The 16,262-nt window shown below is 50.2% G+C and overlaps 1 protein-coding gene across 5 annotated transcripts in view; it reads left to right on the top strand.

Annotated features, from left to right (window-relative positions):
* Window positions 1-13,827: 13,827 nt before the first annotated feature.
* Window positions 13,828-16,262, top strand: part of LOC147119925 (sentrin-specific protease 2-like) — a 116,853-nt gene continuing 114,418 nt past the window's right edge. For 2 of the 5 annotated variants that reach the window (XM_085985319.1, XM_085985317.1), the window contains exons 1-2: window positions 13,829-14,026; window positions 14,671-14,789. In XM_085985319.1, the coding sequence (XP_085841445.1) occupies window positions 13,911-14,026; window positions 14,671-14,789 (235 nt within the window). In that variant the 5' untranslated portion in view covers window positions 13,829-13,910. Of the gene's footprint in view, window positions 14,027-14,670; window positions 14,790-14,847; window positions 14,904-16,262 lie in introns of all 5 variants that reach the window. The other 3 variants (XM_085985322.1, XM_085985321.1, XM_085985318.1) reach the window with 3 other exon arrangements.

The following is a 16,262-nucleotide window of genomic DNA, read 5'->3' as shown; positions in this document are numbered from 1 at the left end:
GCGACCCAAGAGGAGATGAATGCCCTGGCTACGTCTGCCGAAGTGGTGGATGACAAGGGAACTGCCTCTGGCCATCTAGTGGTGCGGTCTACCATCGTAAGGATGTGTGTAAACCCATGAGAAGGTGGAAGTGGCCCCACCAGGTCCACATTCACGTGATCGAACCGTCGCTCCGGAACAGCGAAGGTAGCCAATGGAGCTTTGACGTGACGCTGCACCTTGGCCTTTTGGCAGACCACGCAGGTGTTGGCCCAGTCACGGACATCCATATGCATGCCCCGCCAAACGAACTTGGATGACATCAGCCTTTGCGAGGCCTTCATGCCCGGATGTGACAGCCCGTGTATGGCATCAAACACTTTCCGGCCAGGCGCCAGGCGACCGGCACGATAGGGCAAGGATCTCCTATGGAGACGTCACAAGGTAGCGTGGTGCCTGCGGCGTGGAATTTGACGTCGGCCACTTGGAGGCTAGAGGGGTTGGTTCAGTAAGCTTGCACCTCTGGATCCGAGGCTTGATCCGCAGCCATGAGAGCATAGTCGATGCCGAGCTGGACTGCCTGAACGGTCGCGCGGAAGAGGCAATCCGCCACCAGGTTGTCTTTACCGGCTACGTGCTGAATATCAGTTGTGAACTCAGAGATAAACGTCAACTGACGTTGTTGTCGGGCTGACCATGGTTCGGCAGTCTTGGCCATAGCGAACGTTAGTGGCTTATGGTCTACAAAAGCAGTGAAAGGATGTCCCTCCAGCAAGAACCGTAAATGGCGGATGGCCAGAAAAAGAGCCAGCAACTCCCGGTCGAAAGTGCTGTACTTCCGCTCGTTTCACCGTAGTTGACGGCTGAAGAACGCCAGCGATTGCCACTGTTCCTGCACTGTGCCGATGGCGTAGTCTGATGCGTCGGTCGTGAGGGCGATGGTGGCACCTGGCAGCGGGTGCACCAGCATGGTTGCGTTGGCGAGGGCACTTTTTGTGTCAACGAACGCCCGGTCCATGTCGACTGTCCAGATTACCGGATCCTTGCCAGACTTGCCATTGAGGGCCTCGTACAGGGGCTGCATGAGAAGAGCTGCCTTAGGCACGAAGCGGTGGTAAAAATTTATCATCCCGAGGAACTCCTGCAGGGTCCTGATGGTCTGCGGGCGTGGAAAAGATGTTACTGCCTCCACCTTCATTTGCAAAGGAATTGCGCCGTCCGATGTGATGCGATGGCCCAAGAAATCAATCTATTGCAGGCCGAACTGGCACTTGGCCGGGTTGATGATCAGGCCGTGTTGGCTGAGGCGTCTAAAGAGGGTGCGTAAATGGCAGATGCGCTCCTCTTTGTTGGAACTGGCGATGAGGATGTCGTCGAGGTAGACGAAAATAAACTTGAGGTCCCAAAGTACGGAGTCCATCAGGTGCTGGAAAGCCTGTGCAGCGTTCTTCAGTCCAAATGGCATCTGCAGAAATTCGAAAAGGCCGAATGGGGTGATGACTGCAGTTTTCGGGACGTCTTACGTCCCCGGTGCACGGGGACCTGGTGGTAGCCACGGACAAGGTCGACTTTGGAAAAAATGGTATTTCCTGCCAAATGGGCAGAGAAATCTTGGATATGAGGGATCGGGTACTGATCAGGAGTAGTGGCGTCGTTTAGGCATCGGTAGTCGCCGCATGGCCGCCATCCGCCGTCAGGTTTCGGGACAATGTGTAGAGGCGAAGACCAGGGACTATTCGACCGGCGAATAATCCCTAACCGTTCCATCATGGCGAACTCCGCTTTCGCAGCTGCGAGCTTGCCAGGTTCGAGGCGCTGGGCCCGTGCGTAGACCGGGGAGCCAGTAGTGATGATGTGATGTTCGACACCATGTTTCGTGGCCGTGGAGGTCAGGTCTGGGAAATCTCCTAGCAGGCGAGCGAACTCATCCAGAGGCGGGAACGCACAGGAGACGGTGTGCGACATGGCGTTACTTCGATGGCAAGGGATGGAGTGGAACGTGGCCGCATTGATTAAATGGCGGTGCCTTACATCAACCAGGAGGCTGTTGGCGCACAAGAAATCCGCACCGAGGATGGCTTCCGAGACCTTGGCCATGATGAATTCCCAGCAAAACCGCTGGCCGCCGAAACACACCTGGACCCGCCGTCTGCCGAAGGTCCGAATAGCCCCACCATTAGTCGCCTCGAGGGAGAGGCCGTGCCTCCCAGCCTGTATATCAAGATTTGACACGGGTAGGATGCTACACTGCGCCCCGGTGTCGCAGAGGAAACGTCGACCAGAGAGGGAGTCGGTGATAAAAAGAAGCTTTCCAGCATTTCCGATGGCCATCGCATGTGGGGCGCCCATTAGAGCCGGTCCTCTTTTGCCAGAGTTGATGGGTTTTTTTGGGGCGAGAAGCTGCAGGGAGGGCGGCAACATCTTGCTTTCGCGCCAAAACGGGCGTGGTAGAAGCACAACCCCACAGGTTGAGGAGCCGGGGCGGCGTCTGTGGGGGATGGGCGCCTTGTGGCAGTGCAGTACTGCTGCGTTACCGCGAAGATCTTGTCTGCTTCGGCAGCAAGCGCTGTGCAGTCTGTGACTTCGGACCGGGCCAGGGCAGCTTGTACTGGCTCCGGTAACTGACTGAGGAAGAGCTCCCTAAAGGAGAAGCATTCCGGTTCGGAGCCAAGGAGCGTGAGCATTTGGCTCATGAGCTCAGACGGCTTGGAGTCCCCGAGGCCGGGCATAGCGAGCAGTCGGCGGGCACGCTCCGCCTTCGTGAGCCCGAAGACCTGTAACAACCGTGCCTTGATAGCTTCATACTTGCGGTCGTCCAGGGGGTTCTCAAGCAGGCTGACAATCCACAAGGCGGTGGAGCTGTTGAGTGCTGAGACCACGTAAAAGTAACGGGTCTGATCCGCAACGATGTTCCGTAGTGCAAACTGGGCTTCGATCTGGACGAACCACGAGGTCGCTTGTTGCTCCCAGAATTGCGGTAGCTTCAATGCAATGGCATTTGTTTCCATGCTTCGTTCTTTCTGCGAAAACCGTTCGCAAAAGTCGGGGTCACCAATGTAGGAATGTCTAGTTCCTATCAAGAGACTGAGGTCGACTCAGGCGATCAACAAACGATGTTTAATATAAAACAAACCAAGTTTAACAAATCAATGCACGAGAACTACGAAAACAGGTCTAGTCAGTTCGGAGGCTCCACGAGGACTGCTTGGGCGGTCCCGTGGCTGGCGTCATGACGTCATCATGTTTTTCCCACCGATGGGGGATCACGTGATGAACGGCGTGATGTCATCACGTTTGCCCGCGCTCTTAAAGGGACCGCGCTCTGTACATGCAAACAGTATATACAAAGATACAGACTCAGGCTGTAGTTAACACACTGTTAAAGGGAATTATATACATTTGATTGGAGTCCCTTAGTGGCTCCGCCACAGTCTATCTTAGACTAACTCCATAGCGAAACTTATATACTCATGGTTGGCTCAAGCTTGTTGGAAAGATTCCAAGGGCGGGAAATTGGGCTCGGTAGCGCCTGTATTTTGGGAGCTATGAGTGCTCTTAAGGTTCCAAAGTGGCGCTGTAGAGCGCGGGCACACTTCTGATGCAAAGTGCGCCAGTTGCCATCTTGGTAAAGGGGTTAGCGTGTGCGGAGGTAACGTCTGTCGGAAGTATGCAGAGCAAGCAGTTCATGACGTACAAAGTTGAATTGACACCAGAGCTGCCATTTTGGAGCTCCACATTCCAGCTAATGCCCTCTCTTAACCTCGCACAGCTGAACACGCATTAAGCAGCATAAAGAACCCTCCACCAGCGCTATTTAAAAGGATCCTCTATTATTTATGGATTAGCTGCTGGCTGATTCCTTCTGGCTGTTGCTACAATTCTACATGTTTTTGGTGCTTTCCATAGTTGTTTCAAGTTTCAAAAGTCTACAGGGAGTGGTGTGGCAGGTGCTGAAGTACTTTTTGCTGACTTCAAGGCTTCTACACAAACCAGTTGCTCCCAGATATGGGTGCACCAGCAGGCCTCCCTTTTGGAATCGAACATGAGCAGAGGCCACGCAGAGCAGGACAAGCTGCTAGGAGAGGGAGAAGGGCTCTCAGCAGGAGGCCATATCTGCCCAGGGTGTTCTGGGAGCAATTCTCCTACCTGAGCTTCAGCGACGATGAATGTTTGAGACATCGGTGCTTCACTAAAGAGGTCGTCACCGAAATCTACCAACTGCTGCAGCCACAACTCCAACCTCCGAGCAGGGCAAGGACCACATCGCCTGTGGCAGTCAAGGTGACCGTGGCGATGAACTTTTATGCATCTGGCTCCTTCCAGGCTGCTGCTGGAAATATTTGCAACATCTCACAGTTTGCAGTCCATTGTTGCATAAGCGAGGTCACTGAGTCTCTATACACAGAGAGCTGACTTCATTTCATTCCCACTTGCCAGAGAGAAGCAGGCAGAACGAGCATGAGGATTTTCAGGCTTCCCCATGGTTTATTTGGAAAATCATAATGCAGTCAAGCAGAGTCAGCATGGTTTTATGAAAGGGAAATCATGTTTAACAAATTTGCTGAAGTTCTTTGAGGAGGTAATGAGCAGGGTGGACAAAGGTGAACCAGTGGATGTGGTGTATTTAGATTTCCAGAAGGCATTCGATAAGGTGCCACATAAAAGGTTACTGCATAAGATAAGAGCTCACGGAATTGGGGGTAATATATTAGCATGGATAGAGAATTGGCTAATTCACAGAAAGCAGAGAGTCGGGATAAATGAGTAATTTTCCGGTTGGCAAACTGTAACTAGTGGAATGCCACAGGGATTGGTGCTGGGGCCTCAACTATTTACAATCTACATTAATGAATTGGATAAGGAGACCGAGTGTAATGTAGCCAAGTTTGCGGATGATACAAAGATGGGTGGGAAAGCAAGTTGTGCAGAGGACTCAAAGAACCTGCAAAGGGATATAAACAGGCTAAGTGAGTGGGCAAACATTTGGCAGATGGAGTATAATGTGGGAAAGTGCGAGGTTATACACTTTGGCAGGAAAAATAAAAAAGCAAATTATTATTTAAATGGAGAGAGATTACAAAATGCTGCAGTTCAGAGGGACCTGGGGGTCCTTGTGCATGAAACACAAAAAATTAGCATGCATGTACAGCAAGTGATCAAAAAGGCAAATGGAATGTTGGCCTTTATTTCAAAAGGGTTGGAGTATAAAAGCAGAGAAGTCCTGCTACAACTGTACAGGATATTGGTGAGACCACACCTTGATTACAGTGTACAGTTTTGGTTTCCTTATTTAAGGAAGGATATACTTGCATTGGAGGCAGTTCAGAGATGATTCACTAGGTTAATTCCGGAGATGAGGGGGTTATGAGGAAAGGTTGAGCAGGCTGGGCCTATACTCATTGGAATTTAGAAGAAGGTGAGGTGATCTTATTGAAACGTATAAGATACTGAGGGGGCACGACAAGGTAGATGCAGAGAGGATGTTTCCCCTCGTGGGGAAATCTAGAACTTGGGGGCACAGTTTTAGAATAAAGGGTCGCCCTTTTAGAACTGAGATGAGGAGGAATTTCTTCTCTCAGAGGGTTGTAAATCTGTGGAATTCTCTGCCCCAGAGAGCTGTGGAGGCTGGATCATTAAATACATTTAAGGTGGAGATAGACAGATTTTTGCAAGATAAGGGAGTGAAGGGTTATGGGGAGTGGGCGGGAAGTGGCTTTAAGCCCAAGATCAGCCATGATCTTATTGAATGGCGGAGCAGGCTCATGGGGACAAGTGGCCTATTCCTGCTCCTATTTCTTATGTTCTTATGGTGCCACTGACTGCACACACATTGCTTTGCGGGCACCGCACAGCAACTCTGCCATGTACCATAACCGCAAGGGATTCCACTCCCTCAATGTGCAGCTGGTGTGTGATCATAGGCAGCGCATCATGTAGATCAATGCCTGGTATCCTGGCAGCAGTCATGATGCGTTTATTCTGTGGCAGTCCATTGTGCCACTGTATTTCAGCTACCATGGCAAACCAAAGGGTGGCTACTGGACGACAAGGGCTATCCGCTGACAGCACGGTTCATGACTCCAATGCGCCCACGCATATGTGCGCAGCATACATACAATGAGAGCCATGCTGCCACAAGAAATGTGATAGAGCAGACCATTGGTGTGCTGAAACAATGATTCCACTGCCTGGACAACTCTAGGGGAGCCCTGCAGTACTCGGCAGAGTGGGTCTCAAGATTTGTGGTAGTATGCTGTATACTTCACAACCTTGCCATCATGAGGGAACAGTCCTTGCCACCACCTATAAGACGAGAAGCTGAAGAGCAGGAGCATGAGGAGGAGGAGGAGGAGGAGGAGGAAGAAGCGCAAGATGAGGAAGAGGTAGAGGAAGAGGAAGAGGAAAGGAGGCTGCAACCTAGACAGCCCCTTTTTGCCCAGGTTGTACGTGAAGAATTAATTCAAGTGCGATACCAGTAAACTCAACCCCAATTCCCCATTCACCAACAGTCCCACACATCTTACCTTCTCTCAGTCACTGACCATCACATTGTCCTCTTGGCCACAATGCAAAATTAAAGGCAACATAAAATAAACATTGCAAACCAAATTTATCAATTAAATCATGCCATATTGCATACTAACTTAATCACCCTTGTGCATTCCCTTAGTCTTCCGTGTGCCTTTGCCTGTCCTAATGCTCCTATGAGGGAAACTGCGGATGATCTTGGAGGATGCCCTTGTGCAGCTCTGGGCTTAGAATGACCAACTTCAGACTGCACCATCTCGGCATGGGCGGCAGCAGTCTGGGCTGGCTGGCTGACAGACAACAGCAAGGGCACTGGCGGAGTGGCAGCGGTGGGATTACTACAACGCTGGAGCGGTGCTTCAGCAATCCTAGTAATCTGTTGGAGGATAGATTGCTGGACTGCTGTGACACCCTGCAAGCCACTTTGAACACTATAATCCAGAGCCATGATGGCAGCAGTCAGAGCTGGCTTGCGTGGCAGCAAGCAACCTTCCATGACATCAGTCTGAGCTTCCACTGCAGCACTCAGACTTTTGCTGGAAGTTGTTTGTGCTGCAATGGAAGCTAAGACATTGGCCATCAGACACTGCATTATGGTTGGGTCCACAAGTGTGTTGGCCACCAGTTCTATGCTGGAAAGAATGCATTCCAAGCTCTGCGCATTGAACGCAGGCTTTCTGGCAGGCTTCCCAATGCACCAAGCGTTTCGTTGTGTACACCCATCAGCCATCTTCTGTAGCCTGGCTCATCGAAGTCCTCATCTGAGTCCTCTGCAGGATAACTTGTGTGCAACCTCGCCCTCCAGCACTTGCACTGTCCTTGCTCCCTCTCATGGCTGCAACGCACTTGTGCCTGGTGTCTCACCACATGCAGAACCCGCCTCTATGCTAGCCTCTAAATTACACGTGGTAATCAGTATCTGAGCTGTGGCTGTGAGTGTGAAATCGAGTGACGGTGTGTCTTCATCATCACTGTCTTCTTGGTCTTCCTCCACTGTCTGGTCAGGTAGCACTTCTTGGGTATTTGAAAGGAAAAATGCACAAGGGTAAGGTTGTGGTGAGGGGAGAGGGGAAAATAAGAAGTGCGTGCTTACACCTTGAAGGTCAGAAGAGATTGTGGGATGAGGGGGACGTGGGATGTGAGAAGGAGGATTAGGTACGAGGATACCGTCATCTTCAATGGATTCAGCCCCGATGCTGGCCACGGCCTCAGCAATGACCCTTCCCATAATGGCCAGCACCGTCTCCTCCATGGGGGTTAGGAGATGCAGGCACGGTTGTCCCCCTCCGGTTCGTTCCTCCTGCCTCTGGTTGTGCGCCACCTTCTCCGGCAAGAGAGAGGGAACTGTGTCAGTGAATGACGTGCAATATGTTTGGGTGATGTTGCTGTTATGGTTGAATAGCTGGCAATGTGTGGAAGCTATATGATGTGGGTTTGAGGCTTGCAACAATGCTAAGTATGTGAGGGTGAGGTGAAGCTATGAATGTTAGGTATGAGTCCTGATTGATAGAGATTGTTGGTAGGTGAGTGATGGGGGTGTGGTACATTGAGCAGTGGCTGAGGCTAGTGGTGCAGTTGGTAGGATATGGCATTTGAAGATGCATTGACTGACCTTGATCACTCGCATGAAGTCATTAAATTTCTTGCGGCACTGCATCCAGGTTATCGGGGCTAAACTCCTGGCATTGACCTCCATGGCTATCTGATCCCACTGCCTTCTCACTGTGTCTGGAGGGCCTCCTGCCCCCTCTGTGGATATAGGACATCTCTCCTCCTTTCTACCTCCTCCACCATGACCTCCAGTGCAGCGTCATGGTCAGCCATTGTTCTTTGTTGCACAGCACTATTCTGAATGATGTCAGCACCTCCAGCAGCCACAATGCACCTTCCCTTTAAGAGGAAAGCAAAATACTGCGGATGCTGGAAATCTGAAATATAAAAAGAAAATGCTGGAAATACTCAGCAGGTCAGGCAGCATCTGTGGAGAGAGAAACAGAGTTAACGTTTCACGTCATCGAAGGGTCATCGATCTGAAACGTTAACTCTGTTTTTCTCTCCACACATGCTGAGTATTTCCAGCATTTTCTGTTTTTATTCCCTTTAAGCAGTGCAGGCTAGCTTTAAGCAATGCAGACTAGCTTCAAGTAGTGCTAGCATGTAACAATATTGGGCCCCTTGCTGATCCGTGCAGCCAATCAACAGTTCGGCTAGCGTTGGCTACACGTAGCAATCATTATAACCAGCAAGCATCATGAAGATGGTGTACTGCCCGCATTACATTGAACGGGCGCGAGGTAGTCGCGGATCGCAAATCCCGCGCCCATTTTCGGGGCTATCCAATTTAGCACCCCAAGTATATTGATGGACACCGTTGTAGATGTAGATGTTCAGAGAATCATCGGATCTCGTTGTGACGTCTCTTTGAAAGAGCTGTCCAATTAGTCCCACTCCCCTGCTCGCCGCCTCACATCACCCTGACTGCTCGCCGCCTCACATCACCCTGACTACAGTATACCTCACATCACCCTGACTGCTCGCTCCCTCACAACACGCTGACTGTTGTATACCTCACATTACCGTCTACTCGCTCCCTCACATCACGCTGACTGCAGTATACCTCACATCACGCTGACTGCAGTATACCGCACATCACCGACTGCAGTATACCTCACATCACCCTGACACCTCACATCACCCTGACTACAGTATACCTCACATCACCCTGACTGCTCGCTCCCTCACAACACGCTGACTGTTGTATACCTCACATTACCGTCTACTCGCTCCCTCACATCACGCAGACTGCAGTATACCTCACATCACGCTGACTGCAGTATACCGCACATCACCCTGACTGCTCGCTCCCTCACATCACGCTGACTGTATACCTCACATTACCGTCTACTCGCTCCCTCACATCACGCTGACTGCAGTATACCTCACATCACGCTGACTGCAGTATACCGCACATCACCCTGACTGCTCGCTCCCTCACATCACGCTGACTGCAGTATACCTCACATCACCCTGACTGCAGTATACCTCATATCACCCTGACTGCAGTATACCTCACATCACCCTGACTGCTCGCTCCCTCACATCACGCTGACTGCAGTATACCTCACATCACCCTGACTGCAGTATACCTCATATCACCCTGACTGCAGTATACCTCACATCACCCTGACTGCTCGCTCCCTCACATCACGCTGACTGCAGTATACCTCACATCACTCTGACTGCAGTATACCTCACATCACCCTGACTGCAGTATACCTCACATCACCCTGATTGCTTGATCCCTCACATCACCCTGACTGCTCGCAAGTCAGAAGGTGGGTTCAAGACCCACTCCAGAGACTTGAGCACTAAATCTAGGCCGACAATCCAGTGCAGCATTGAGGGAGTGCTGCACTGTCAGAAGTACCGTCTTTTGGATGAGACGTTAAACACAGGGCCTGTCTGCACTAAAAGATCCCATAGCATTATTTGAAGAAGAGCATAGGAGTTCATCCAGGTGTCCTGGTCAATATTTATCCCAAAACCAACACCACCAGTCTGGGCAATGGCCCAATTCCTGCTACAGTTTTCAACATGACCAGTCGGACCAATGCTGAGGAGAGTTCTCGCCGGTGTCCTGGGACAATATTTATCCCTCAACCAACATCACTAAAACAGATTATCTGGTTGGCACACTGCTGTTTGTGGGTCCTTGCTGTGCGCAAATTGGCTGCCGTGTTTCCTACATTACAACAATGACTACACTTTAAAAGTATTTAATTGGTTGTAAAGTGCATTGGGACAGCCTGAGGTTGTGAAAGGCGCTATATAAATGCAATTTTTTCTTTTTTTTCGACACTGAGCATTGAAATACAGGAAAAGTTCTGATATCCGGCACCGACGGGATCGGCGTGTTGCCGATATATCAAAACTGCCGGACATGCAAAGTTAACGTTGAAGCATACGGAGATGAAAATCTCCGTATTTGACAACAAACACTGTTGCTCAGCAACAGCTTGTAAACACTCGGCCCGTACCTTGGAAGCGTCTCTGAAGCTGTTGCTAAGCTACAAAGATGCTTTCCAGAGTGTGGTATCTTGAGGTGGCCATAGATGGAGACGGACACCGGTTAACTCCTTAACATGGTTTAATCAACACTTGCACATAAAAGCTTCTGCCATGAGGCAGCCAAAACAAAGAGTACAACAGTACAGATCAGACTTAACTCAGGAGAGCAATTGCCACAGCACCACCTGGTGGATCAGGTTACTCATAACCTCCCAGGTTACTACACTCCTCCCCCCTTAAGATTGCCATATGCAATTCTTAAACAATAACCCTTACTAGGTACTACGTTTTAATTAACCAGTATGCTCTAACCATGGTTAACCCCTGACTAATTTAACAGGTTTGTATAAGTCTTTCTGGTTGCTTGCGAATCCTTTGTGAACGTCTTAATTCCACTTGTGGTGGATTCTCAGATTCATTCGCACTTGAGATTGGAGTAGTCTCTGATGTTGGTTTTACTCTGTCCCGCTGTGGCCTGGCAGTACCAGTGTCCACTGGCACCTTATAAGCCGTGCTGGGTCCTGGAACAGCCTCCTCTACTGCCCTTTGTTCCATCTGAGGCAGTTCCCCCTGCTGCCGGCTGAAAAGCTGATCCACATGCCGACAAACCCCTCGACCATCCCCTTGTAACACGGAGTACGACACAGGTCCTGTAATGTCCTGGATTAGTCCTGGTATCCATTTCGGTCCATAACCGAAGTTCCGGGTGTACACAGAGTCCCCTATGGCGAAATGGCGAGCTTTAGTATGTTTGTCATGGTACGCTTTTTGGTTTGTTTGTTTTGTCTCAACCTTGCTTTTGAGATCTGGGTGTATCAAGTCTAACGTGCACCGCAACTTTCTCCCCATCATCAACTCAGCCGGAGAAAGCCCCGTGGTAGCTTGGGGTGTTATACGATAACTAAACAAGGCTCTATTGAGCTTGGTCTCCAGGGTGTCACCTGAGCTCTTCCTCATGAGCTCCTTAAAAGTCTGTACGGCTCGCTCGGCCAACCCATTTGAGGCTGGGTGATATGGAGCCGAGGTGACATGTGTGATTCCATTCCTTACCATGAATTCTTTGCTCCCTTCACTAACAAAACACTGTGCATTGTCGGATACAATCATTTCTGGAATACCATGCGTGCTGAAGCTGATCCTGAGACAATTCAGTGTGGCATCAGTCGTTGCAGAGCTCACTGGATAAATGTCGATCCACTTTGAGTGAGCGTCAACCAGCACCAAAAACATTTTTCCCATAAAAGGTCCCGCATAGTCTATGTGAATTCTCCTCCAGGGTTTGCTGGGTCACTCCCAGGGATGGAGTGATGCCCCGGCAGGTGCTTTCCTCTGTTCCTGACATATAGTGCATGACTTTACCTTTGACTCAATTTCAGCATCCAAGTTAGGCCACCACAGGTAGCTCCTAGCCAGTCCTTTCATTCTAGTCATTCCTGGGTGTGATTGATGCAACTGTTCCATCAAAGTAGAGCGTCCCCGCTCTGGGACTATGATGCGTGCTCCCCATAGCACACATCCATCTTGGACACTGAGCTTGTGCTGTCTCTGTCTGTACGGCGCGAACTCCGGTCCCTCACGGTGATCTGGCCAGCCTTTCAACACATACTCACGGACCCTTGACAGAACGGGGTCCTTGGCTGTCCAGCCCTGGATTTGCGCTGAAGTCATCAGGGGACTGATCTCCTGATCCAGCATCAGGACGTGCTCCTCAGGGGAAGTACTGCGAGGAGATTTTGAGAGGGGCAGGCGGCTGAGAGCATCCGCGTTCCCGTTTTCCTTGCCGGCTCTGTACGTGATCACATATTCATAGGCTCTTAGTATTACTGCCCATCTCATTATTCTCTGTGATGCCATTTGAGGCACCGCTTTCATCTCATTCAGTAAGCTAATAAGAGGCTTGTGGTCAGTACTGATTACAAACTTCCTCCCATGTACTTATGGAATTTCTTTACTCCAAATATAATGGCTAACCCCTCTTTATCAAGCTGTGAATAGTTCTTTTCTGCAGCTGTGAGCGTGCGTGAAACAAACCCGATAGGCCTTTCCGCTCCATCTGGCATGCGGTGGGCCAACACTGCCCCCACTCCATAGGGTGATGCGTCAGTTACTACACAGAGCCTGCCTGTTAAAAGAATGCTAGGAGAAGAAAAAAAACCTAACCAAAACGGCTGCTGATTTCTGCCGTTAGAGCGAGGTTTCTGGCCATACAACCTCCGGATAAACCAAAGTTTCCTGTACTAACAAACAACACCATGTGTACGTTTCCTCTGGACTCTGCTCTGTGCAAGGAGTCACTGAGTGCTTTGTCTCTCAATTGGTGGAGGGAAAGCAGGGAAAGGGTAAGGAAAAATGAGGGGAGCCCTCCCTCCCTCCAATCCCCAGCTGAGCAGTCCCTGGACCATCCTGGCATCTGGCTGCAGAGGGCATCAAATATTTAAATAAGTCTGCCATCTTCTACCCAGTCCAACCCCAAATGGGCCCACTTGTGTGTGCATGAACTGGAAACACATCTGCAAAGCAATATTTTTAAAGCATCACTTAAAAAAATGGCTTTTCTCTGTCCAGTTTTCATTTCTCTAAATTACTAGATAGCTTCCCCAAACCTGGCCTGCCACAGTTCAAAACTGAACGTGTGGTCACCTAACAAAGCTCTCGGCCGACGATGGTGGCAACTCTACAAGCGCACAAGTGGTGCGGATTCAACAGTTTGCATTGATAAAGTGCCTTTAACACAGAAAAAAAATCCCAAAGCGCTTTACAGAGGCATAATAAAAACATGGATGCTGAGCTGAAGCAGGAGACAGTAGATGGGATGACTTAAAGCTTGGTCAAAGAGGTGGGTTTTAAGGAGGACCCTAAAGGAGAGGCTGAGGCGTTTGGGTTTGAATTTGGGGATGGAATTCCAGGACATGGGGCAGCTGAAGGCACGGCCTCAATAAACAACAACTTATATATTTATATAGCGCCTTTAACGAGTAAAACCTCCCAAGGTGCTTCACAGAAGTGTTATCAAACACAATTTCCACCGATGACCAAAAGCTTGACCAAAGGTAGGTTTATGGAGCAGCTTAAAGGAGAGAGTGATAGAGAAGTTTAGGGACGGAGATTCAGATATGCACAAGATTCAGGGGCTGCATTAGACTCTAAAGGCTGAGTTCTAACAAACTTATTTGAGCTACAATATCTGGGAGTGCCCTCAGCGAGCCTCCTCTCAGGGCTGAAGCTGAAACCTCAGCCGCCAGCGCGGACTGCGTCTGCGCGCCCCCACTGTTTCCTTGGTAACCGGCCGGGCCTAAGCCCAGGCCTCGCCGCCAGCCCCGGCCGTCCGGCCGGACATGTACGAATGGGCCCAGCGTAACATCACCTCGCTCTTCTCCGCCGTGCCCGGAGCCCCGCCGCCCAGCCTTCCGAACCGCAGCGGCGCTGTCGCCCTCAAGAGGAACTACGCCAGGTGGGTGTCCGGAGCCAGCTAGGCCGCAGGGGAGGGGCCGGCCGAGCCACAACAACAGAGCATTCACTCAGCACTTGATCACCTGCATCCCGCACCCGAGCCTCTTGATAACATGTATACCCAGGGCCCCCCAACCAGTCGCTGAGAGCCGGATCTCCCAGGACCACCCCCGCTCCCCCAAGCTCAACTGCTGCTGAAACCATCCTCCCTGCCTTTGTTCACATCTTGTGCATGAGACCCACCTCCTGCTCCCTTGGCCCTATTCCCACCAAACGGCTGACCACCCAACTTCCTTTTCTGGCTCCCCTGTGGACACTGTTAGCAGTTCTCTCTCCTCAGGTACTGTCCACCTCTCCCTCAAATCTGCCGTCATCACCCTCCTCCTCAAAAAACCAACCCTTGACCTCTCCGTCCTTGCAAACTACCTAGCCACTGACTCCATCCCTCTTCCCGACAACTGTCTGAGGCTGAACCAGATTGTTCACATCCTTGGTGTCAAATTTGACCCCGAAATGAGCTTCTGACCACATATCCATCCCATCACTAAAACCGCCTATTTCCACCTTCGGAACATTGCCCGACTCTGCCCTTGCCTCAGCTCATCTGTTGCTGAAACCCTCATCCATGCCTTTTGTTACCTCTAGATTTGACTATTTCAACACACTTCTGGCTGGCCTCCCACATTCTACCCTACTTTTCCCAGTGGAGAAACTCCCTGCCATTCACAGGAAATCCTTAAAACTGCACTTTGTTCTAATGGAAGGTAAGTCCTTGAATATTGTCTCCTAAATTTATGTCAATTTGGTCTTTTTTTGCCCCAGTGTCCAGGTTTCGAATGATGACATTGAATGGATATCAGTAAAAAGGCGAAGGCTGGGTAAGTTCAAGTTTTTAGAGGTTAAAATGTTCTGACTGAACAGAAGGTATTGCATGACAATCCCAACCTGTGTTAAGTTATTTTGCCCACTTCTCTTTCCTTGTGGTAAACAGAGAGCATTGCTGTCTCACCATGTTCCCAAGCATCCACCAATGCAGAGCAGAGGGCAGGTCATTCCTCCTGTGAAGAGGTCGGAGAAGAAAATCGGGGAGAATGATGGATCAATACAAAACAGAGATGGATCAATACAAAACAGACGTGCCCAGGGCCTTTAAGTCATTGTTACAGCAACCCTGCCAAGGGATTCCCCCCTCTAGCTTGTGGAGTTGAAGAGGGCATGAAATTGAATAGAAGAGATGGGCTTTTGAAAGCATTGAGAAAAAACAAATATTTCTGGAAAGAGTTCCAGAGGGCCGGGGCACAGTGCAGCTCCCAGTGGTAGATGTGGGAGGCAAGGGCTAAGCCAGTGACAAAGGTGAGGAGGGTGGTTGTGGGAATACAAAGCTGGAGGAAATAACTGAAGTTTAGAGTGTAAGAAGCTGAGGATGAGAATCCTGAAATCAGTTTGGTGGAGGATGTGGAGCTTGGCAAGGCCATGGATAACAGTGAATGATTTTCTTCATCAAAACCTGGGATAGGTCTGGGCACAGCATTTTGGGCTGTATTACACTGGGGTACAGTACTGGTGGGGACAGGTCTGTCACTGTATTACACTGGGGTACAGTACTGGTGGGGACAGGTCTGTCACTGTATTACACTGGGGTACAGTACTGGTGGGGACAGGTCTGTCACTGTATTACACTGGGTACAGTACTGGTGGGTACAGGTCTGTCACTGTATTACACTGGGGTACAGTACTGGTGGGGACAGGTCTGTCACTTACACTGGGGTACAGTACTGGTGGGTACAAGTCTGTCACTGTAACACTGGGGTACAGTACTGGTGGGGACAGGTCTGTCACTATTACACTGCAATACAGTACTGGTGGGTACAGGTCTGTCACTATAACACTGGGGTACAGTACTGGTGGGGACAGGTCTGTCACTGTTACACTGGGGTACAGTACTGGTGGGTACATGTCTGTCTAACACTGGGGTACAGTACTGCTGGGTACAGGTCTGTCACTGTATAACACGGGTACAGTACTGGTGGGTACAGGTCTGTCACTGTATAACACGGGTACAGTACTGGTGGGTACAGGTATGTCACTAACACTAGGGTACAGTACTGGTGGGTACAGATCTGTCACTATAACACGGGTACAGTACTGGTGGGTACAGGTCTGTCACTGTATAACACGGGTACAGTACTGGTGGGTACAAGTATGTCACTAACACTAGGGTACAGTACTGGTGGGTA

Source organism: Somniosus microcephalus, chromosome 4, assembly GCF_052327205.1.
Source record: "Somniosus microcephalus isolate GS21.2 chromosome 4, FLI_Smic_1.0, whole genome shotgun sequence".
In the NCBI taxonomy this organism is placed as follows: Eukaryota; Metazoa; Chordata; class Chondrichthyes; order Squaliformes; family Somniosidae; genus Somniosus; species Somniosus microcephalus.
Note: the sequence above shows the minus strand (reverse complement) of the source record. Positions and strands in the feature narration are given on the sequence as shown.